This window comes from Camelus dromedarius, chromosome 5, assembly GCF_036321535.1.
Source record: "Camelus dromedarius isolate mCamDro1 chromosome 5, mCamDro1.pat, whole genome shotgun sequence".
Taxonomy (NCBI): Eukaryota; Metazoa; Chordata; class Mammalia; order Artiodactyla; family Camelidae; genus Camelus; species Camelus dromedarius.
In genome coordinates, this window is record NC_087440.1 from 40,286,731 (window position 1) to 40,310,725 (window position 23,995).

Below are 23,995 nucleotides of genomic sequence, written 5' to 3' on the forward strand. Positions count from 1 at the left end.
CTTGAAATACCTTAAGGTTAAATGATATCATGAGACTCACAGGGGTTGTAAATTCCTGGAGGGAGTCAGCAGGTGATTAAAATGGGGAGAGCGAGTTGACTGTGTTTAAGATAAACTACTGCAAACATACATCTGCCTTTGAAAGCCTTGCTACTCAAAGTGTGATCCTAAGACCAGCAACAAGGTATTACCTTGTTAGAAATGCAAAATCTCTTCTCCCACCCAGATCTACTAATTCAGAATCTTCATTTTAGTAAGATTCCCAAGTGATTTATATGTACAGTCACACCTGGGAAGCAGTGTTCTATAAGGCTGCATGAATCAAAACAAAATGGCCCAGAACAGTTTGTAAGCCCTAGAAACTCCCAACTGTGTTTTAATGTAGCATTAGGTCAGTTTAACAGGGGATATGCTGTATACCTTGAAATATTATTTTGGGAGATGAACAGAGGTCTTATTTACCATAAAAATCAATTGATATCTGAGGGGGAAAAACTATGCATAAAAAAACCCCCCAGAAACATGCCATTTTAGAAATAACCCCTACGTGGGCACAGAGAAACAATCTTTCCTATAACTAAATAGTTTTCAGAGAGAATGTTAAAACTCACCCAGCGACTTCATTTCTTCTTGTTTCAAAAGTTTATCTCTTTCTTTAGTAGTTTTGTTCCTATAACCTGTGATAGTCTGTTTATTAGCAACACTGTCCTCCTAAAAAAAAAAAAAAAAAAAAAAAAACCAAGAAACTAAAGTTACAGAACTACAACTTTTACAAAACAATGGTCTGCTTTGTTCTTACAGTAATAATAAAACACAAAAAATATAAGAGCCCTCATTAATTATACTTTCTTTATATGAGGTTTTTATCCTAAAGTATAACTGAACTCTTAGTATCTCTAATCATAGTAACATACAGAATGTGAGTTAATTCTATTTTACTAATTTATAGAACTAGAATTAGTTCTATAAATTAGTAAAAAAAACTTCCCAGGAAAAAGAATCAGTAATATATAAAGAGAGCCTTAAAAATACGCATTATTAAAAAAATCTTCCAGGCAGAGAAAAAACATGTCAGAGACATTTTTGTGCCCAATGTTAAACAATTTATTTTTACTTCATTTCTTGGGAGATTAAGGTCCTTAACCTGTTTAATTGTGACATTATTAACTCATTTTTTAAAAAATGTTTATTTTTAATTGAAGTAGAGTCAATTTGCAATGTTGCGTTAGTTTTTGGTGTACAGCATAGTGATTTAGTTTTTTATATATATATAATATATTCATTTTTTTCATATTCTTTTTCATTATAGGCTATTAAAAGATATTGAATACAGTTCCCTATGCAATTCAGTAGGACCTTGTTGTTTATCTATTTTATATATATAATTAGTTATATAATAGTTGGTATTCTGCAAATCTCAAACTCCCCACACCCTTTCCCCTTTGTTTTCATGTCTGTGAGTAACTTTGTTTTCTATGTCTGTGAGTCTGTTTCGGTTTTGTAAATAAGCTCATTTGTGTCTTTTTTTTTTTTTTTAAAGATTCCACATATAAATGATATCATATAATTTTCCTCTCTTTTTCTGGCTTACTTGATTATCTCTAGGTCCATCCATGATGCTGCAAATGGCATTATTTCATTCTTTTTTTTTTATGGCTGATTAACTCTTATATTTTAAATGATCTTTACATTTCAATTACATAATTTATTTCCTGTGTTTCATACTGCTTTACATTTTACTAATTGCTTATATGCTTGCTTCCACTTTGATATAAAATCCCAGTGGCATGACAGCCATGTCTAATTCACAGCTGAAACTTTTACAAGCCTCACTGCTGAGCAGTCCTATACTATGTACCTTCTTTGTGTGTGAAGGAATGTGCTCCTTCCTACAGGCTACAGGGGTGAGGGGAGCCAAACACTACTCTTGATTTTGATTAACTGTATTAAGAGCCACAATGTAGTTTTTCTCTATTCTCTACTTACCTGATTAACAGATACTCGTTTGGGAGGTCTGCCTCTTCTTCTGTTAGCAGGACTGAAGATAAATGTGGGTGGATCATCAGGGAAGAAATATGAAAAATCTTGTTCTGCTATTTTGTATGTTGAAAGAGATGATGCCTTCATGAAGAAAAGACATATGGTGCAATAACAACACATGAGTAAACCGTATATAGATATGCTGCAACATGTCACACAACTACTGTTAAAGACCAGGTCAAAAACATTAGAATTTCATTTGTATTATGTAGTAATACATCTTTTATTACTTGATCCTTTTAAAAACAATCAGCTTTACCAGAAAGAAAACCATAATTCAAAGGATTACTTCACTATAAAATACTCAAGAATGTTTCAACAGTTTCTTGAATTCTAAAATTTCAAATTACATTTATACAATAATCTTTTTTGTTCACTTTTGACTAATTTTTTATGAGATTCTTCTATGTAAATAATCTACAGATTTAATATTAAAAATCCACTGTATTACCAAATAAATGTTTCTTAGCCATTTCCTAATTGCTGAACATTTAGATTTTCCCCCCAGTTTGAAGTGACAACTTAAAATACTTTTATGTATCAAACTTTAAAGCTAGTCTAGATAAAAGCAGATATATTGACAAATTCCTATAAAGTTTCAACTCAAAATTTAAATTCAGAGAAGTCACCCTCAATTTTACCAGAAGTGGTGTGGTTTTAGGATAATTGCTAAATTCAAGAGTTTCTCTTTTACTTTGTATTCAGAACTTGTTCACCTTTCCCCCATGTCCAACTCTAGACTTTTTATTTTTGATTAGCAATTCTGAAAATTATTTTTTTGTCTAACAGCCAAGATCATAGTTCTTTCTCTCGAAAAAAACAGGTGTCATTTACAGAAATACAGAAAATGTGTAAGAAAATAATGACATAAAACTTTAAACTATTAACAAAATAGGACTACATCCACAGGGAATTCAATTTGCTATGTAATATTTTTATTTTTGGTAGATAACAGCTTTTACCACCTAAAATTCAATCAGTTCCAGCCATCACAATAAATCAAGAATCCATTAAGATTTTACATTAAAGTAAATGCCATTAAGATGGCTGTCTACTATCCCACACACACAAAAAAAACCCTCAATATAGAGACCTGCCCTTTAAGTATGAATGGGTGGCTTCTTCTCAAATACATAGTCGAAAAAGGTAAAAATAGGCTTTAATATATTAATTGCCATGGTGTCTTTATTGACACACACGACACACACAATAAAAAAAATACTACATCTCTGTGTTCTTGCAGGTCCTCTTAACTACAGTCTACACTCACCACACCAGGTATCAGACTTTGTTGCTTTGAGGGTGTTTGTATATGCAAGTATATCAGAATATCCACTAACAACTTTTTGTTTTACTCTAAGAGAAAAGTGTTTACTGTCACCTTAACTTTCATTTATCCATTAAGTAAAGTTGAACTTCTTTTCATGTTTACTGACTGTTTATTTTCCTTGGTGAATAACTGCTGATGTCTTTCACCATTTTTTTCTTAATTGGGTTATTTCTGTTTGTTGATATGTAAGAGATCTTAGAAAATTAGGGGAACTGGCCAACTGGCTGTTTATAACACACACAGGCAACTCACTGCCTAGCACGTGTCAGACACTGTTGCAGCCACTTATCACAAGTGTCTAAATCACTTTTTACAAACATCATTTTACATGGCTACCTGATATTCAGTGCTATAGACAGAAGAATGCTTAAACTATGCTCTCTTATCAAGACAAATATACAGATATGCTCACATTAAAAAATTATTTCTTTCATGGGGGGAGGGTATAGTTCAAGCAGTAGAGCAAATACTTAGTGTGCATGAGGTCCTGGGTTCAATCCCCAGTACCGCCTCTAAAAATTAACAAACAAACTGAATTACCTCCCCCCACCAAAAAAATAAAGAAACAAAATTAAAAAAGAAATTTCTTTCAGATGATTCTATCTTATGTTTTCAAGTTTTTATACTTCATTCACTGTGAATTTTGATCATGTCTATTTGTCCATTTTTCTAATAGGGTGATTATGTTTTATAATTGATTGTAGCTCCTCATTGTATTCACTGAAAGTATTGTTCCTCCAGCACTTGCCCTTGAAATCTATTCATCACATTTTAAAACCCACGTGAGTTTATACTGTCAAATCAATCTCATCTGCAGTATTTCTTTTCTACCGCTCCTCCTGATTACTTCAGCATGAAAAACATCATGTCCTTTTTTTTCTTTTTCAAGTCAGATATAACTTTATTTTTTCAAATAGTTAACCAAGTGTCCCAGTTTTATTTATTAAATAATCTATCATGGTCTCTAGAGATTTTCTACTTTTCATATAGAGTAAAATCACATATTCTTTTTTTTCGTATCTTTTCTTTGATGTAACATTTACACATAATAAAACACACCAATCTTAAGCATATAGTAGCTATTTCTGATACATGCATACATCTCTCTAACCCGTTTTATTGCTTTTTTATTTAAACTTTCTCTCCCAATATGAGTTAAATGTTTCTCATTAAAAAGAATTAGTTTTAGTTTGACCATTTAACTTTTTATTTAGTGTACAGTGTGAGGTATCTATACTTGGTACTTTTTCTCTCTGAATGTTTATGAATAAAATATAACCTATCTGCTTAGTACTGGTCTCTGATGTTCATATATATATAATATATGTTCATATAAACATATATATATTGTTTTCCTATCTAGTAGGATCTATTTTAGCATTGCTCTTTGAATCTGTTTTTGTGAGCCAGCACCACACTATATAGTTGTCCTACTCCCATAGCTTTTCTTTTTCCAAGTTTTCCATATATTCTCATCTGTCTTGGTTGATCTTTTTTATACAAGGAAAAACGTGGAAGTACTTGAGGCACCTAGCAATTCTAACAACTGAAAACACAGTATATAATCCAAACAAATACAAATAAAATTACTAAAAATTGGCTCCAGATGAAAAGAGAGCTGTTTTCAACCAACTTTGCAATAACATTTCTGCAGTGTTACAGCTTTATAACACTACTCATTCTTTTTTCTTCTTTCCAACAAATAATTCACTGTTCTGATTACCTTAATTTTAATGACTCCATCTTGTGGTTCACAGTGTTGCTTCAGAAAAAGCTTTAGTTTATCACGGGAAAACAGGTGTTTTCTCCGACTATAGGGGAAAAAGACGGAGAAAGAAAAAAGTGTTAATATCAAAGAATTCAATCTGAACTTCATAATTTCTATAAATCTACAAGCTCAATTTCAAGCCTAGGGAAAGAACAACATTTCATTTCCCAATAGTATTTATTTAGAGATTATAAGAAACTTTATATAGAAGTACCTACGTAGAATGTTATAAAATCTACTTGAGTATATCTATCATAAAAGTCCACTACAAAAATAGCATATGCATTTGTTGTTAGGAACCACTTAGAAATTAAATAAACCTCAAGAAAAGTATACTACAGAGAGTAAACCAAATTTTATAAAATCAGATGATTATTCCTACAAGTATCACCACTAAAATTCTTAAAATAATTAAAATTAGTAGACTACCAGATATCATATAGTACTATGTAAATCAACATTCAAATGAATATTGTGAATAGAGGTGAACATGGGGTTTTTATTAAATTCAAAAACATTTTGTGTTTAAATTTCATATGGCAGCCAACAAATTCATAGAATTAAATGTAAAAAGAGTTAGAACCATTAAAATTCTAAAAATATATTATTTTTTATTCTCCCTTGCCCCCGAATTCAAAAACAATAATACAAGTATTTCTAGAAAGGTTCCGGAAAGAAAGCAAATGCTTCAATTGAACTTAATGTATTCCTTTCAAGAAAAAGTCAAGTTAAAAGCTTCTATGAGTAAATAAGCAATATAGGAGTTCTTAAGTAGTGGCCCTCCTAAAATGTATATTCTTTTCCTAGGCTATAGGAAGGACTATATGAAAGGATTCTGGTTCACTGCTGTATGCTAGCACCATACAGTAGCTGACAAGAAGGTAATCATCTTTTGACTATTGACTAACTATACTAGTCCTCAAGAAATGTACTGTCCTACATGGCATCTACTAGCCACGTGTTTTTTTCCTTCCAATAAATAAAATTAAAATTAAAAGTTCAGTTCCTAACTATTACTAGCCACATTTCAAGTGCTCAATAGCCACATGTGACTACTGGCGACCACACTGGATAGCACATATATAACATTTCTATCACTGCAGAAAGTTCTACTTGTCAGTGCTACTCTATCATATTAAGTCTTCCTTACAGGATTGGTACCAGGTCTTTATTATAGGAATGGTACTATCTTTTGATCTAACAAGGAGCTGCAAGCCATTTAAGTCTTCTATTATCAAGTATAACTTTCCAACCCTGTAATTCTTTGGCTCACCAATTAAGAAGAAAATGAGTTAATAAGACAGTAACCAAGATCTAGCAGAACTGTATTTAAAGTATAAGTCAAAAAGTAAGTAGAAAAGTGAAAAATATTAAATAGGGAATTACACTATATAAAAAACATTACTTGAACTAAAAGAAAAAACTCAACAATGAGTAAGGAAAACACTGGTTGTGTCAACTTTACTTTTCATTAGCCCATAAACTGGACAAATTCAAAAGTTTTGAATAATCCATGAACATTATCTTGGGAAGGCTATTTTGCAATATACAATAAAGTGCAGAATGCTCTGGAGATCTTACATTAACGACGAGCCCCCTCTTAGACAAAAAAACAAAAAATACACACATCCATATAGTATAGAAAGTAGTATATCTGACTCAGGATTCACTCAATACTTGTATGATTATCACTTTTCTTTGGACTCATGAATATATAGGTGGACAACAGGGATGAGAGAGTAAGTAAAATTCTTTCACACCAAATGAAATGTAAGACTGATTCCTAGGTGGCAAACTGCTAGAGGCTGATAATGTAAACGATTTATTTTGAGATGACTAAGAGCCTAACAACCAAACATCAACATGGATTTTCCTAAAACATATCAATGTAACCTAGAGCCAGGCCTGGTAAATATTACCATTCACCAGCTCTCTCTTTTGATTAGGTCTCAAATAAGAATTTTTTAAAGGTAATTCTGTTTTGTTAATTTTCTTAAGAAATGGGGAGAGACTGATCAGATATTTGTATCTGATGAATATGTATCTGCAAATGTGACATATTTGTAAGCACCAGACTTCTCAGCTTTGAAAACTGAGTTCTTTCAGGAGAAATACTTCATAAATAGGATCCTTCTTAGTTTTTCAGATGTGAAGACTATTTAGGGTTAGTTACTAAACCAAATAAAGAGCTCATGGAGTCCATTAGGATTCACATTATCAGTCTATGAGCATAAAAATATACATCTATTTTAAAAAGGGAAGCAATCACATGCAAGATTACCCATGTGTTCCACATCCAATCTTCTTAATCAACATAATTATCCTACTTTAAACCAACAAGAGAAGATACCGAGTTTTACCTGATCTGTGTTGCTTTAACAATAGCACACTCATACAATTCTTTTTTAGTGGGTTGTACCTTGTACTTGAATAATAAAGGATCAATTGTATCTTTTTTCTTCCTAAAAAGAGCAAAGACACAAGTCAGTTAATAATTTGTTTTGAAATGTGATATTTTAAATGAAATCTAGTTTCTAAGAACATACTATAACAGAATCTAATATATTTTTATTTTAGTTATGATTTTATAAATTACTGATATGCTTCACCATTCTATTAGCCAAAACAATACAAAGCACTTTTTTATGTTAGGTAGGTACTTTAATTACTCATTCAATAAATTTTCTTTGAATGAAGAAATTAACTCCAGATGAATAAGGAGAATACCCAGTTTAGGTCAGACAAATTTATAAACAAACAGCTGTCTGATCTGCTTTTAAATTTTCTTCTTCACAGCTATGTAATCCAAGGGCAAAAGTGTACAAAACAGAGTTTTGCCTGTTTTGAGAACTGGCAAAAAGGCTACACATTTTATTCCCTCCCCAACCAACTTCTTTTTTTTTCTTCCCTTTGAGGGTACATACACTCATTCACCCATCCATTCAGTAAAATAGCTAGAGCCTACAATGTGCCAAATATTAATACAGATTCAGTGGTGAACAAATAGATATACAGTGAGGAGATACAGGTAACCAAATAAACAAAAAAATACACAACAGGGTGGGTGGTGTTATGAAGGGAATACAGTGCAGAGTGGAAAAAGGTCTCTATTTTATATAGGATGATGGTCCCTGATAAACTGACCAGGTAGGTCTTCCAGGAAGTTAACATTTAAGCAGAGATCTGAAAAAAAAAAAAAAAATGAAGGAGCAATCCATGAGAAAAACTTGGGAAATGAGTTTTTAAAGGAAGAGAGAAAACTGTGTGTAAAGGCTCCGAGGGGGAAGCATGCACGGTTTGCACAAGAAGCAGAATAAATAGGGTGAATGAAAGGAAAGAAGGTTCAGTCAGAGAGGCAGCAGCAGGGCCAGATTACAGGCCATCACCAAGGGCTTTAAATTTTACTCTGAGTAAAGACACTAGAGGATTCTGAAAATGGGGTGAAAATGCTTTAATTTACATTTCAGAAGGATCACTCTAGCTGCCACGTGGGGCATAGACTATGCGGCAAGAGTGCAAACAGGGATACCAGTTAGAATGTTAATGTAATAAACTAAGTGAGAAAAATGATGGCACTACAGACTAAGAGGGTAGTGGTGGCAGTAGAGAGAAGTGGTTAGAGTCTGGGAAAACTGTCTCTGTGCATGCAAGTGTATATGTAAAGGGGATAGAAGGGGGGCTAGAGAAAAGGAAATGACAGGAAAGGATGATAAAGAGAAGTGCTGGGCAATGAAAGTAAGCTATAGTCAAAGTGATACAAATGCTGTACACACACCGCAGACAGTGCCATTTTATATAGATTTTTCGCCAAGAGCACTCAGCTGACCAATACTGTCAATTGACTAAATTTCAGAAGGTTACAGAGCTTCTTCACCATATGCACCACAAAGTAACTAATAAAGTACAGAATGAATTCTCCCAAGTAAACGAAAGTGGAATGTATAGTATAATTGAATGAAGTGAGCGTCAATTGCTCTTAAGCAGCTGACTAGAATTAACTATTTATATTAAAATAGTTCCAATTTTGCAAACTCTAACACGTGTTGTTGAACCACATTGCTCTGATGCATAGTATCCAGTGTATGACTAGAAAGGAAGAAGGGTGGGATTAAAGAAAAAATTATTTCAATGGGATATCAGTAGCCAATCTGATATATATTTAAAAAATTAATACAAATCACTTACCCATTTTGAAAAGAACTGTTTTGTGTTTCTGAATCATCACTATCACTGATGATAATAGTTTCTCCATCTATACTGCTGACATGTCCATTAGCAAAACCATTTTGGTGAGATGGAGGGAGGACTTCCAAAATCCTACATTGTAACCTGCAAGAAAATGATTCATTTACAAATGCAACTCATCTTTTATTGTGACTTCTGATCTCTGGAAAGCTTCCTATTTACTAACTCTGTTAACCTTATTTTGGCTTCCTTTACCTCTCCTCTCCTCTATTTTATGGGCTGCAATTTCAGACTCACTCACCACAACTGAAACATTTCTCAATCTCATTTTCACTGTGCCAATTTTCAACTGATAAATAATTTAAATTTGGCATATCCATAAATGGAAGATTATTCACCAAAAAAAAAAATAGGAATGAAATACTGATACATGATATATTAGGGATGAACCTTGAAAACATGCTAAATTAAAGGAACCAGACATAAAAGGCCATATAATATATGATTCTGTTTATATGAAACATCCAGGATAGGGAAATCCATAAAGACAGAAAGTAGATGAGTGGTTGTGAGGAACTTGGGATATAGGAGGGGAGGGGAGAGGGTGAGAGGAGAATAATGGGCAGCGGCTGCTAATGGGTATGGGCTTTCTTTTGGGGGTGCTGAAAATGCTCTAAAATTAGTTTGCAGTGATGGCTGTAAAACTCTAAGAATATACTAAAAGCTACTGAACTATACATTTTAAATGGGTGAATTTTATGGTATGTGAAATATATCTTGTTAAAAAAAAGACAGTCACAAGTATAGCAGGGAGTAAAAAAAGAAGAGAGAGAGAGGGAGCATTGCTGGAATTAATCTATGGCATCTCTACAACTCTTAGGCAATTCAGGGGTTTTATTAACTAAGAATATATTAAGCACATATATACTTATCAATGGGTAAATTCCTATTCTCTTAGAAAAACTGGCTCAAGATTAGACAATCTACTCACGGTTATCATTCATTTGGTTATCTCACATCATAAACAAACTCTGATATATTGTGGGCCCTACTCTTCTAGAACTTCATTCTCCCCATACTCCACTTTTTTTCCACATAGTAGGAGTAGAGCTGGTATGTTCCCACAAGACCCTGGCCAGAGTCAGTTGATATCAGGTGGGTACCTTTTTGCTGAGCCAATGCACCTTTCCCAAGATTTTAATATTTGCAATCTAGAAAGTAAAAATCAGTCCTTTTCCTAGCATGAAATCAGTAAGATATAAAATTCTAGTGCTGCTGGCCACCATGTTTTCTGCCATGTGAAACAGGCCAGTGCGCAGTGAGAAAAGAGAGGAGAGATGGCAGGAGTACTAGAGGCAATTTGTTCTCTTATTCCTGTTTTTCAGATTTAACTGCACCTTGCCCTATCTCAGATTTAGCTGTTTAATCTTTCCCTTGATTCAATAAACCGATAATTTGCCCTTTTGCCTACATGTTTTCAAAACAGAATTTTGTCATTCACAATCAAAATAAACAGAATCATATAATTCCAGAAAAACAAATAGTATATTTAGAACTGATTCATTTTGGGAAGCTGGTGGCTTTTTACAAGATAATAGCACTTATTTTCACTAGAGTACATTTTAGCATATGCTTGCTTATATTCTCCTTTAGGAGAACATCTTTAGTATCCCCAACAATATCTAATTTTGCTGTTAGGCACAGAAAAAATCAGGAGTATGGATTTCCTGTTAGGAACTTTGTACTATATACAAATAGAAGAGAGCAACTGGTTCCACAGCATCTCAAGGTTCAACAATCAACAAAATGTAGAGTATGTGGGTGAATCCAAAGCCCTTAAAGCATCTTATCTTCTTCCCTCAACTAATTTCCTCATTCTGAAACTTATAAGCATTTGATTAAAAGTATTATATATGATTCCTTAATAATTTGCTCCTAAAATAAAGAATTGAGGTAAGAGAGAGAAGACTCAAATTACTAAAACCGGAAGTGAAAACTGGGAAAGATTATAAAAGAATATCATGTACAATTGTACGCTGACAAACTAGATAACCTAGATGAAATGGACAAATTCTTAGAAACACACAAACTGACTCAAGAAAAAATAAAAAATCTAAAAGGATCTGTAACTATTAAGAAGATTGAATACGTAATCAAAAAGCATTTCAACGAGGAAAAGCCCAAGACCAAATGGTTTCACTGGTGAGTTCTACCAAACTTTAAAAGAATTAATACCAATTCTCAAAATCTTCCAAAAGACTGAAAAGGAGAGAATGCGTCTTGACTCATTCTATAAGGCCAGCATTACCCTGATACACAAACCAGACAAAGACATGGCAAAACATATAAAGAACTCATAACCCAATTTAAAAAAATCCTATTCAAAAATCAGCAAAGGACCTGAATAGTCATTTCTCAAAAAGGATACAAATGGCAATAAGCATATGAAAAAATGCTCAGCATCATTGGTCATAAAGGAAATGCAAAATCAAAACTGCAATGAGATACAACTTCATACCTTCTTAAGATGGCTATTATTTTTTTTAAATGGAAAATAAAGAGTGTTGGGGAGGATATTAAGAAATTGGAATCATCATGCATTGCTGATGCAAATGTAAAATGGTGCAGCTGCTGCATAAAATAATAATATTAAAAAATTTAAACATAGAATTATCATATAACCCAGCAATTCCCTTTCTAGGTATATACCCAAAAGAATTGAAAATAGAAACTCAATAAATATTTGTACACCAGTGTTCATAATGACATTATTCACGATAGCCAAAAGGTACAAACAACTCAGATATCTATCAACAAATGCACAGATGACAAAATGTGGTATGTACACATACAGTGGAATAGTATTCAGCCATTAAAAGGATGAAATTCTGATACATGCTACAACACAGATGAAGAACCTCAAAAATATTATGCTCAGTGAAATCAGCCAAGTACAAAAGGGCAAATAGTGTAAGAATCTACTTATATGAAGTATCTAGGCAAATTCATAGAGGCATAAAGTAGATTAAGGCTACCAGGGACAGGAAGGAGGGAGAAATGGGGAGTTAATTGCTTAATGAGTACAGAATTTCTGTTTGGGATGATGAAAAGTTTTGGAAACAGTAGTGATAGTTACACAACACTGTGAATGTACTTAATATCACTAAATTATACACTGAAAAATTATTACAATGGTGAAGGTTATGTTTATTTACCACAGTTTAAAAAAAATTTTTTTTGGTCCTAACAGTTAAGCTGAAGAAGGCCTAATTACCAAGCCTACATTGGTAGCAAACGGAAACGGTGTCAAAAGAACAGCGGGCTAACTTTGGCTACTCACTGACAGAAATAAACCAATGTTTCTAAAGAGGAACAACTGCAGGAAATCATATCAGAACTGGTTAAGAAATTATGTAGTCTAATGGTAAAAAGATTCTGTAATTTAGTGACATATAAACTGCACAAAAATAAGCAAGGAATGAAATGGACCTACTTTTGAAGGGTCTAGGTTTAACATTCAAGAATCCTATGGCTCAGGGTTCAAGGAGGTGATGAAGAAAGCTTTTCAGAGAACCTGTGACAAGGTTCTTCAAGTTAGAAAAAGAGATGGTTTTCACTGGCAGAGCTCATGTGAGTACCTCTAAGTGGCAATGGTGGTGGTCATCAGAGAAAAACAAAGTAACTGGGTCTATGCTGCGCACAGGAATGGTTGGTGTGGTGCCTAAGATGATTTAATGGTCTACTGACAAGAACAGTCTATGATTCCAGGAAAGCCTACAGAGCTACAACAATTTAAGAATTACTTTATTTAAAACCAACAGAAAATTAACAGATAGAAATACAATTCCCTGACAGAGGAATAAGGGAAAGGGAAACTAGTACCAGTAGCATGGAGACATTGCCTCTAATGTAGGAAATATGTTTTATATATAAATTATATTAGTTATTATTGGGTGGAGGGTATAGCTTAAGTGGTAGAGCACATGCTTAACATGCATGAGGTCCTGGGTTCAATCCCTAGTACCTCCTCTAAAACTAAATAAGTAAATAAATAAGTAGACCTAATTACCTACCCCCTCTTAAAATTTATTTTTAATTAAAAGAATATATACTAGTTATTATCAATGCTGTTGCTAACTTTGCACCCAAACCACAGGTAATCTATTTCTTGCTAATCTAATTGATGCTTGGCCTCTCACTGATGCTTAGCTAAACTTCAGGTAACTACAAGATGTCAAATCAACACATTCTAATAACTTCCAAAGAGATATAGTCTATGTCTTTCAAATCCACCTGCTACAATTTCTTGGTTCTAGGGAGTCCAGAGAAGACTAGGGTATAAAAAATGGTTAAAGAATCATGAATTAAGACCCAGTTAGCAGGTCTTGGAGAATACAGAAACTCTAAATTGAAGTTATGCTCCATTATTTGAGGACAGAGTGGAAGTTGACAATCAAAAGATGGTCCTTATAATTATTAGAGTTCCTGTGTGCCAGGTAAGTATATAATATATACATATTTCTCTCCTCATATCAACCCTGCAAGTTATACATTTTTCAGCAGATGAAATTCAGGGTCAGAGAAGTTAAATCATTTGCTTATAGTCATACAACCAATAATGGTACAGCCAAAACTTGAACTGTTTGACTCTGAAGCCCACATACTTTCTAATCTTCCCCTCTATTTATTACTGGAGTTGAGGGGGAACACAACAATATACTGACCCAAGGGAATTTCAGAGCTTTAAGCCCAGGCAGTCAAGAGGCACTTTTGGACCCTCTCTGAAACACATTTCAAACTTCAACACATTTCATAGTGAAAGGAAGTTTGTGGAACAGCGGCAAGCACTGAATGAGGATACAGCAGAAGTTAGCCATAAATCTCTGATAGTGACCAGCTAAACATGGAAATAGCCTTTTATAAGAATATTCTGGAATGGCATATATCACTTCTCCCAAAAAAGCTGTTTTTGTTTTATAGTCATTTAATAATAGCTATAGTTCAATTTACATCTCAAAATACAAATTCACTAAAACAAAAGCCAGTTCTGGAATTTAAATATATGCAGAATATTTATAAGGCATTTGGGGTAGAAGATAAATAATTAACAGCAAAAGGAAAGAAGACTGGAAACCTGGGGCGACCTAACTGACATAAAGGACTGCCCCTCTCTGGGTCTCTAAAAATGGAATATGCTGAATCTATGGCATGCTTCACACCTGCTCACCTGTGCTGCTGCATTAACCTTTTATTTTCTTGTAATACAGGTGCAACAACATTTAGTTTAAAAATACTATGCTTGGATAATTACTTCAACTTTATGGGTAGAAACAGAGCAACGCTGTTTAATTTGAAGATCAGAGTTTAAAAAAAAAACAACTCAAATTAAGGAGGTTAAGTGATACCTCGTTTTAAGTGGAGGAAACTAGACCACTCAACAAGTCTGCTACTTCAAACAGAAAGACTGTGAATTATGTTGATTACTTGTCAGTTGAGCAGAAGAGGTCAGAAAAGGCTGCTTTGTTTCTAACTCCTCACTTTTTAGACAAGTGGATCAGAGTAGCTCAAAGAATGTTTCATTTTGAATTGTTCTGAGACTCTATGGACAGAGAACCATGTCTTATTATTTCTCCAACTGGCATTTGATCTATCATAAGCCTAAATAACGTAAGACAACAAGACTCATTAGATTCTTATTAAAGACTAAATCTATTAAAAGATATATAATATAAATAAAAATCTTTGGAAAGAAAATTCTAGATATAAGATATATGGGTTAAAGCCTACATATCTCTAGTAAGTTTCAAGCACTTGGTTATTATCAGCATACTGTGTAAAATTAAACTCTTTAGTATTCAAAATTATCATCTTAAAGCCACATGAGTTAATTTGGCTAAAATGTCAACCAAATTAATGAAAGCTTTACCAAAATACTTTCAAATTCCTACTAGCACATTCAAATTAATAGGTATTCAAAATGTTTGCAGACTCAGCTTTATGTTGACCTGGCCTACTGACGTCAACAGAGTTGATAACCTTGTGCGGAGGCAAGACCAACATATACAGATCAGAGAAAACAAAACATTAAATACAATGAAAAGCCACCACAGATTTAGCAGCGAGTAACTTTTGTTACAAAACGAAAATAGTATTTCAGAACACTCAACTTGGCCTCATGGTGGACGATGGATAGGAAAGGAAGAGAAGCAGGCTCCTTGCCTTTCCTCTATCTCACTGCCATCCTGAACAAGGGAAACAATGGTTACAACCTTGGGATGACTGAGCAGAAAACAGGAAAAAGCCTGGGTTCCTGACAACTTTGTGGACCTGCATACCCAGTCCTAACACTAGAACTTCTGTACTTAGTTCTATATGAGTGAGAAATTTCTATTTTGTTAATGCCACTAAAATTTTTTCTGCTATACGCACCTAACTCAAATCCCAGCTGATAAGGAAAAGCAATATAAGCAATCTATTAGGTATCCTAGGTGTTTTCATTAAATAGTAATCAGTTTATAAACTGATAGATGTTAAATTTATTGAGTCAGAGAACTGTATTCTTCACTTCAACCAATACAAGCTGAATAAGATTTTCAAACTTGAAAGTTTCCTTGTCATTGGCAATACAGATTTTTCAAGTCATATTTGTTTCAGAAAACTGATAGTGTAAAGTAGGAAAGTAAGTTCAACAACACATGATTTGTGGGTGTGGCATAAAGGAGCAGTATGAGGGATATCTGTAGCGATAGAAATATTCTGTACCATGACTATATTAATGGCAATATCCTGGTTTGACACTGTACAACTGGGGGAAATTCTGTATTATTTTACAACTGCATGTGATTCCATAGTTATCTCAAAATAGAAAGTTTAATTTAAAAATGCTAATGATAAGCATTAGGAAAACACTAACTCCAATTAAAAGGATTGATTTCACATATTATGGGAAAAAATCAATAAAAGATGAAAGTAATGTATATGTATCACTAAAAAGCTACAGTAAATAATGACACTATAGTATTGGCAGAAGGATAGCCATACAGCTCAATAGAAGGGAGACCAGAAATAGAAAATTCCATTTATGTTTATATTCTGGAAAGGGCAAAATTATAAGGACAGAAAACAGATCAGTGGTTGCCCGAGTTTAGGAGATATGGGCAAGGGCTGATTACAAGGAGGCAAAAAAGAAGGTAGTAAAAATGTTTACGTCTTATTGTGATGGGTTACATGACTGTCAAAAGTCAGAACTATACACTAAAAAGGGTAAATTTTATCATAAGAAAGTAATGTACTTTAATTAAGCTTTATTAGTTTAGACTACTTAGGATAAAGGCCTATCTGAATGTAAGTTATGTAATTTATTCTTTAATTTAAATATAACTAAAAAATTAAGATAATAAAATTATACTTATTACTCCTCGCATTCTCAAATTCAAGCTGGAAGCTCAAATTAACTTGAGTATTTTTTACTATCCTTATGGTTAATAAACATTCTTAATATGACAACAATGAAGTCAACATGCTGAGTGATTCACTGACTAGAAGCAGATAAAGAAAGATACAAACATATCTTTATCAAGATAATTCAAAGATAAACACCAACCCATTCGAATGGCCAATCATAGCACATTATTAATGAAGTACTAAATTAATTTGGCATTATAGTACCTTTTATTCATTCTATTTGAATATTAGTGATATACTCACTAGCAGAGTAAGACTTACCTGTGCCGTTTTCTTTCCAGTTTTATTGAGAAATAATTGACATACATCACTGTATAAGCTTAAGGCATACAGCATGGTCTGATTTACATACATTGTGAAATGACTACCACAGTAAGTTCACCTAACATCCAGCATCTCACATAACATCCATTATCTCATACAGTAAAAAGAATAAAAAAATTTCTCCTTATGATGAGAACTCTTAGGGTTTATTCTCAACAACTTTCCTGTATATCATACAGCAGTGTTAACTATAGTCATCATGTTGTACATTACATCCCTAGTATTTATTTATCTTAAAACTGGAAGTCTCTACCTTTCGACCACCCAATTCTTCCTCCAATTCCCCTCCCCTCCTTGTCTTCTTAATGCAGTTATCTTACTCAGTTCTTTATTAGTCATTCATATGTATTTCACTTATCTGTGCCCTGTACATTCTATCTCTGCTACCAATAGACTATATAATGCTTGAGAATAAGTACTAAGGCTTTACTCATATTTGATTATCCACTTGCATCTAACAGTGGTTTTCAGAGAAAACACTGAATTAATTGGCTATAACAAAAAATGACTCAAGACTATCCCATCAAGTTTTATTATCTTTATAGCACTGATCAGTATCTGAAATTGTCCTGATTTGTGTATTTCTCTCTTGCACTTGAATGTAAGTCCCAAGTCTTTGTCTTACTACCCTCTTCCCAATACCTATAACAGCACCGAGCACACAACTTATTGAATTAATCACAGAAAACTGGTTTTGTGTATACTATAAAGTACTCAGTCAGAATATTCCCTACCACCTCTATGGAAAAAAGTAATAAATAATTGCATTTTTCATCCCTGGAAACTGTGCCAAAAGATAGAAAAAAATAAATTAATTAAAATTCTATTTTCTCCCATGCTTGCAGTCACCTTTTGTTGCCACTAGATAGCATTCTTTCATCTGCAAGCACAATATTTGAAAAGAAGAAAGCTTAAACAGCTTGGAATACTGAAGTAAAATAATTAAGGCATCTCTAATAAGTACAGCCAGGGAACCTGTTTAAATACAGGGTCTTTTTTCCCCTTGAATCAATGATCATAAGATGATGCTGATTTTCAGACACTCAACAATATGACCTGGATCACTCTTAGAGTGACTGAGCAAAAGCTTAAAACTAACCACATTATATACAATCCTATGTTTCTTCACACTTTCACAGAAATTATAAAATACTCAAGTTAAGTGAAAAGTAAATACTGAGTGATACATCAACTTATAATCTTTAACTCCTTTTTAAGGGCTATCCTTTCATATTTTTTTTCATACTCATTACTCCTCCCAAACAGAACCACTACCTGTGCTTGAAAACTTTACTACTTGTTACCTTGAGCAAGTTTTAATTAACTAAGCTCTGTGTATGAACTCCTCAGCTGTGAAATGAGTGAATAAGCACCTATCACATATGGCTGTTGTGGGAATTAAATAAGATAGTATAAATAAAAAGCTTAGAGCAGTGTCTAGCATATAATAAGCTCTCAAAAGTTTACTGGTATTGTCATCATCTCCCTAAAATGACATATGGTGAACTCTCAAGAACAGTGACTATGAGGTAAAAAAATTAGGGACCGGCTACCAAAAAAAGATGAGTCATCACAGCTGGCAGGCTCTTCACTTATCTCTGACAAGAGCAGGAAGGATCCAACATTTACCGAGTGCTTTATGTACCAGGCCCTATGCTGGCCTCCTAACAAATATTAACCATTGTGACAGACTGTTGCAGTCATGGTCCCCACTGAGACACACCTCTGTGGTCCCCTCCCACATTAATTCTGAATTTGCTCATGTGACTTGCTTTGGTCAATGGAACACTAGCTAATATGGAGCGTGCTGAGGCTTGATATGCACTTACATGCTGGAGCGTGCCCTCTCTTGCTGCTAGGAACCCTGCTCCCACCCTCGGAACAGGTTCCAATTAGCCTCCTGAAGGATAAGAGACCACATGAAAACAGCCACCCAGTCTGAGGCCCCAGACATGTGAGTAAGGCTAGAGTAAACGACCTAGACAATCCAGCCCCAGACCATAAGAACATTCCTGTTTATTGATTTAGGCCACTAAATTTTGGAGGGTGGTTCATTATGCAGCAAAAGCTAATTAATACAACCACCATATGGATGTAGATATTACTTGTTTTACAGATTAGGAAAGAAGGTTCTCAGAACTAACAAGTCAGTTTGGCGCCAAAGGCTTTTTCTACCATACCAAGCCACCTCTACATGCCGTGCTCTGGGGTTCTAGATAAAAAGGGGATCTCTGGGGATTTTATTCTGTATCTCTTATTTAAGCAGTAACCTTTCCTCTCTACCAGCAGTCAGCACACTGTGGCTCATGGGTTAGATCCAACTCATTGCTTGTTTTATATGGTCTATGAGCTAAGAATGGCTTATACATTTTTAAATGGTTTAAAATAAAATAAGAGTACTTTGGGACATGTGAAAGTAATATGAAATTCAAATTTCAGTGTTCATAAATAAAGAATAGAGCCATGCTCATTCATATACTGTCTATGGCTGCTTTCGCACTGTAACAGCAGAGTTGGGTGGCTGTGATGGAGACCATATGGACTTCGAAGTCTATAATATCTATCTGGCCCTTAATTTTTTTTAAAAAAAAGTGTGCCAGCCTCTGCTCAGAATTCTCTTGGTATATGTCTTTAATTTAAACAAAGGATTTTGCCTGGTCTTTAGTGATGAATAGACTTTCTTTGTACTTTTATCACTCCTTTCCCTTTCATTGGAAATTATTTAAGTTTATGTCATTTCTCTTAGTTCTCTTTTTTTTTCTCATTTCAGCAGGGTTTATTTATTTTTTAAATTGAAGTATTGTTGATTTACAACATTGTATGGCTTCTGGTGTGCAGCACAGTGATTCAGTTACACATATAAAAATATATTCTTTTCCATTACAAGTTACTACAATCTCTTACTTCTCTTTTATCTTTCCTTGGTCTCTGAATTTGTCCAAGAAAGACAGATAGCCTCATTTTTAAAATAGTTATTCAGAACTATTGTGATCTTATATTGGCCAAATGGAATAGACCACAAAGGAGGTAGAAACTGATGCAGGAGAGAGATTTTATTCAAAAGACCCTCTAACTTCCCAGACCTGAACTTGTGTAATAACCATATAGAAATAAACTTGCCTTTTATTCCTAAATGGGATTTCAGGACAGAAGTAGCTCTACACAGTCTCCTCTCTTTTGTGAGATGAGCCTCTAATGTTCTCCTGCCATAGGAAGCTAAGAACTTCAGAACTACTACTAGTCTACTTCACCACCCTGCTGCTAACCAGTTCACTGAGACACAAATTGAAGTAAACCCCTTATTTCCTTTTATATTAGAAGAAGTGAACCTCAATTTACTTGCCATTCCCCATTTTTATCATTTTCTTACTATGAATAAGACTCCTACAGTAATGACCATAAGTCTGGTAGAGACTCAGCTGACTCTACACTTAGTGCATTACTGCAAAGGATCAATAAAGAAGTTGCCATAGAAACCAACGTCTTTACCTCCAACATTTACCAAAGACTTTTGAGAAGCATTAGACAGATGCCCCTAATGACCAATGCCATCTGAACGCCCTTAGAGCACTGAACAAAATAAATACGTTTGTTTGGTCAGTCTAAACTTCACTGAACTATTTTGTTAAGCATCAAGCATTTATTTGAGTCCATTTAGAAATACTAAAAACAGAAGCATTATATGTTATTTGAATTAAACATGTTTAGAAAAATAAATTCATTTTCAGTTATGTTGTGACTACTTATTAGGGATTTTTAGGGTATAAAAATGTTTTCCTAGGATGGCCTCGCAATTTATACTATTACACAACTAAATAAGGATTCTAAATTTTAACTCTTAAACTTGCAACGACAAACCAGTCAGTCAGTCAGGTTGTAACTCTGGGTCTCTGGTACATACAACAAATGTATCTAAAGAAGATGGTTTCAGTCTAACTTAGAATTCCAAAGGAAGGACAGCTGTCCCAAAGAGCCTTTTCTTCCCTATTAATAATTATATCGTCAACACACTAGGGTCATCAGGAACTAAAGATGGAAACTACAGTTTGAGGATGTTGCTTAGGATACTCCTTGGCTGAGAACCTGGAATTCTGACCTCAAAGGGGCAGTCGTGTAAGCTGACCAACAGAATGCCCTCTATCTGAAAGAGCTATAATAAATTTAACTAATAAATGTTGCCAAACTTATATACCATCTTTGCACCTAAGTAAGACGACTTCCTCTTCAGTCCTTTCTACTAATTTATGCTTTTCTCTGTCTTAAAATTTCTAGTTAAATAACCTTTTCCCCAAAACTTCTTGATTAATTCCACCTAGATCCAGTCACTAATATCCAAGTATGCATATTTAAATCAAAATACCTGTATTCGTTCCTCACTTACCTCTTTTATGTTCATCTTATCTTCTCAATATATTTAGTATTTCCTTTTGTCCACAACATTAGTGAATTTTAATTAATTAGGATTCACTAGTATCATTTAGGTTAGCAATATAAAAAGAGCCCAAAGTTCATTTTCTCATTTCCAATTCTAATATATAATAAGTACCTACTCTCTATATTTTACCTTTTTATGCTAATTTTCTCTTACTTCTTTTAGACTAAAGTGCTTAAAGCATTCCACCAATGCAACATAGAAAGCCATAGGGAATATACTATCAATAGTTGGATAGTTAGCAGGGGAGGGATAGCTCTGTGGCACAGTGCATGCTTAGTATGCACGAGGTTCTGGGTTCAACCCCCAGTACCTCCATTATAAATAAATACAGCTGATTACTTTATCCCAAAAACACAAACACACAAAAAAGAAAAAAATAGTTGAATAGTTAAGAGCTGTAGTTGGTTGGTCACTATTTAATTCCAAAATTGATATGAAACTCTTTGGTGCAAATCCAATTTTTCTATTTTAGAGATTTAACCTACATTGGTGAAAAGGTCTGTCATTAAGTTAAAGGTCAGAGGTTATGTGGAAGAATGCAGTTCATTATTTTTAAAGAGAAAATTCACACAAGGCTGGCAAAAGAAGTAACTTTCTCCATCCTCAGAAAAAGGCAATATTCCAAGTAAGCTTTTTAGGAACACATAGTTTAGCTAGTTTATTCAAAACCAATTAAAAATGATGCACATGCTGTTCTGATATAAGAAAATATCCAAACTATTGCTAAGTGAAAAAGCTACTTGTTATTTTCATTTTTTAATTTAGTGTGGTATAGAAAAAAAGAGAACTATCCGCTAATTTTTTGACAGTGGTTACCTCTGGAGGGTACATTTGGGGAACACACTCCAGGCCTCACCCTTTACTTTTCTCTAATGTATATGAATCTTTATAGGTAAAAAAGAGCAGATTTTTTTAAATTGTAAACTTCAGTCTTAATAAGCAGAGCATATAATTTTATTTTTTAATTTAAAGACTTTGGTTTTTTAGACCAGTTTTAGTTTCACAGCCAAGTTGAGAGGAAGATACAGAGATTTCCTATATACTCCCTACCCCGACACATGCATAACCTCCCCCTCTATCAACATCTTACACCAGAGAAGTACACTTGTTACCATGAACCTACATCGTCACATCATTATCACCCAAAGTCCATAGTTACATTAAGTTCACTCCTGGTGCTGTATATTCTATGGACTTGGACAAATGCATCCATCATTATAGTACCACCAAGAGTATTTTATACTGCCTTAAACATCCTCTGTGCTGCACTTATTAATCTCTCCTCTACCCTCCCCAACTCCTGGCAACCACTGATCTTTTAACTGTCCCCATAGTTTTGCCTTTTCTAAAAAGTCATACAGTTTGAATTATACTATATGTATCCTTTTCAGATTGGCTTCTTTCATTTAGAAATATGCACTTAAGGTTGCTCCATGTTTTTCATGGCTTGATAGCTCATTTCTTTTTAGCACTGAATAATATTCCACTGCCTGGATGTATCACCATATATTTATCCATTCACCTACTAAAGGATATCTTGGTTACTTTCAAATTTTGGCAATTATTAATAAAGCTGCTATAATCATTCATGTGTAGGTTTTGTGTGGACATAAGCGCTCAACACCTTTGGGTAAATAACCCGGGTTATTTTTTCAAAATTCCGGGTCACCCATCAGTATCATGAAAATTTAAATGAAAGCACCTAGCACACTGCCTAGCATACAAGAAAAGTTCAATAAATGCTAGCATACTTTCAATTCTTCAGTGTCTTCTAAGGTTACCAAATTATATATCTTATATGCAGAGCCAGGACAAAGTATACTATAGTTAATTTTTATTCCATCGCCTCCTTTGCCATAAGGTGCCGTTTCTTGCTGCTGTCAGTATTTCTACTTTTAGAAGTACCTTCTCACACCTGTTGCTTCAAATCACCTATGAATCTTTCACAGCTCCCAGAACATCTTGACTGTGTTTGTAAAATGGCTGAAAACAAGTTGCCCAAAGCCTACTTTAACTGAAAAAAATTACCAAATATACAATTATATTCTGACTCAATTTTTCAAATTCTCTCAAACTTTAGTTCTTTTTTTACACTGAATAATGACTCAACAGTCCAAAATGTTTATTTGTTGTGTGATGTTTACCTCCTTTTCTCCTTTTTCCTGATTTAATTCTCCAGTTCTAGGGTTAGGGAAAGAAGATGGGTTTATCACGCAAGCATTTGATTTCTAGCTCACCATCTTTCCAATCCTTCATTAAACAAACGACTATCAGGGTTGTTAAAAAGAAAATGAGAAAGCTGGTTGAAACTTGGGTGCCTTGAAATCTACTCGTGTAGCACTTTTTAGATCACATACAAATGTGGAATGACTATCTTCAAAAAACAACTATGTCTGTCTAAGACACTGAAATTGTAAACTGTGGGATTTCCTTTCAGACCTGCAACTGA

The 23,995-nt window shown here is 33.9% G+C and overlaps 1 protein-coding gene across 3 annotated transcripts in view; it reads right to left on the bottom strand.

The window, feature by feature from the left end:
* Positions 1 to 23,995, bottom strand: part of BAZ1A (bromodomain adjacent to zinc finger domain 1A) — a 76,903-nt gene that overhangs the window by 34,503 nt on the left and 18,405 nt on the right. For all 3 annotated transcript variants that reach the window (XM_031453571.2, XM_031453570.2, XM_031453569.2), the window contains exons 4-8: positions 9,324 to 9,467; positions 7,499 to 7,600; positions 5,094 to 5,181; positions 1,987 to 2,121; positions 612 to 711 (exon numbers count right to left, since the gene is read on the bottom strand). In XM_031453571.2, coding sequence (XP_031309431.1) covers positions 612 to 711; positions 1,987 to 2,121; positions 5,094 to 5,181; positions 7,499 to 7,600; positions 9,324 to 9,467 — 569 coding nt within the window. The remainder of the gene's footprint in view (positions 1 to 611; positions 712 to 1,986; positions 2,122 to 5,093; positions 5,182 to 7,498; positions 7,601 to 9,323; positions 9,468 to 23,995) is intronic.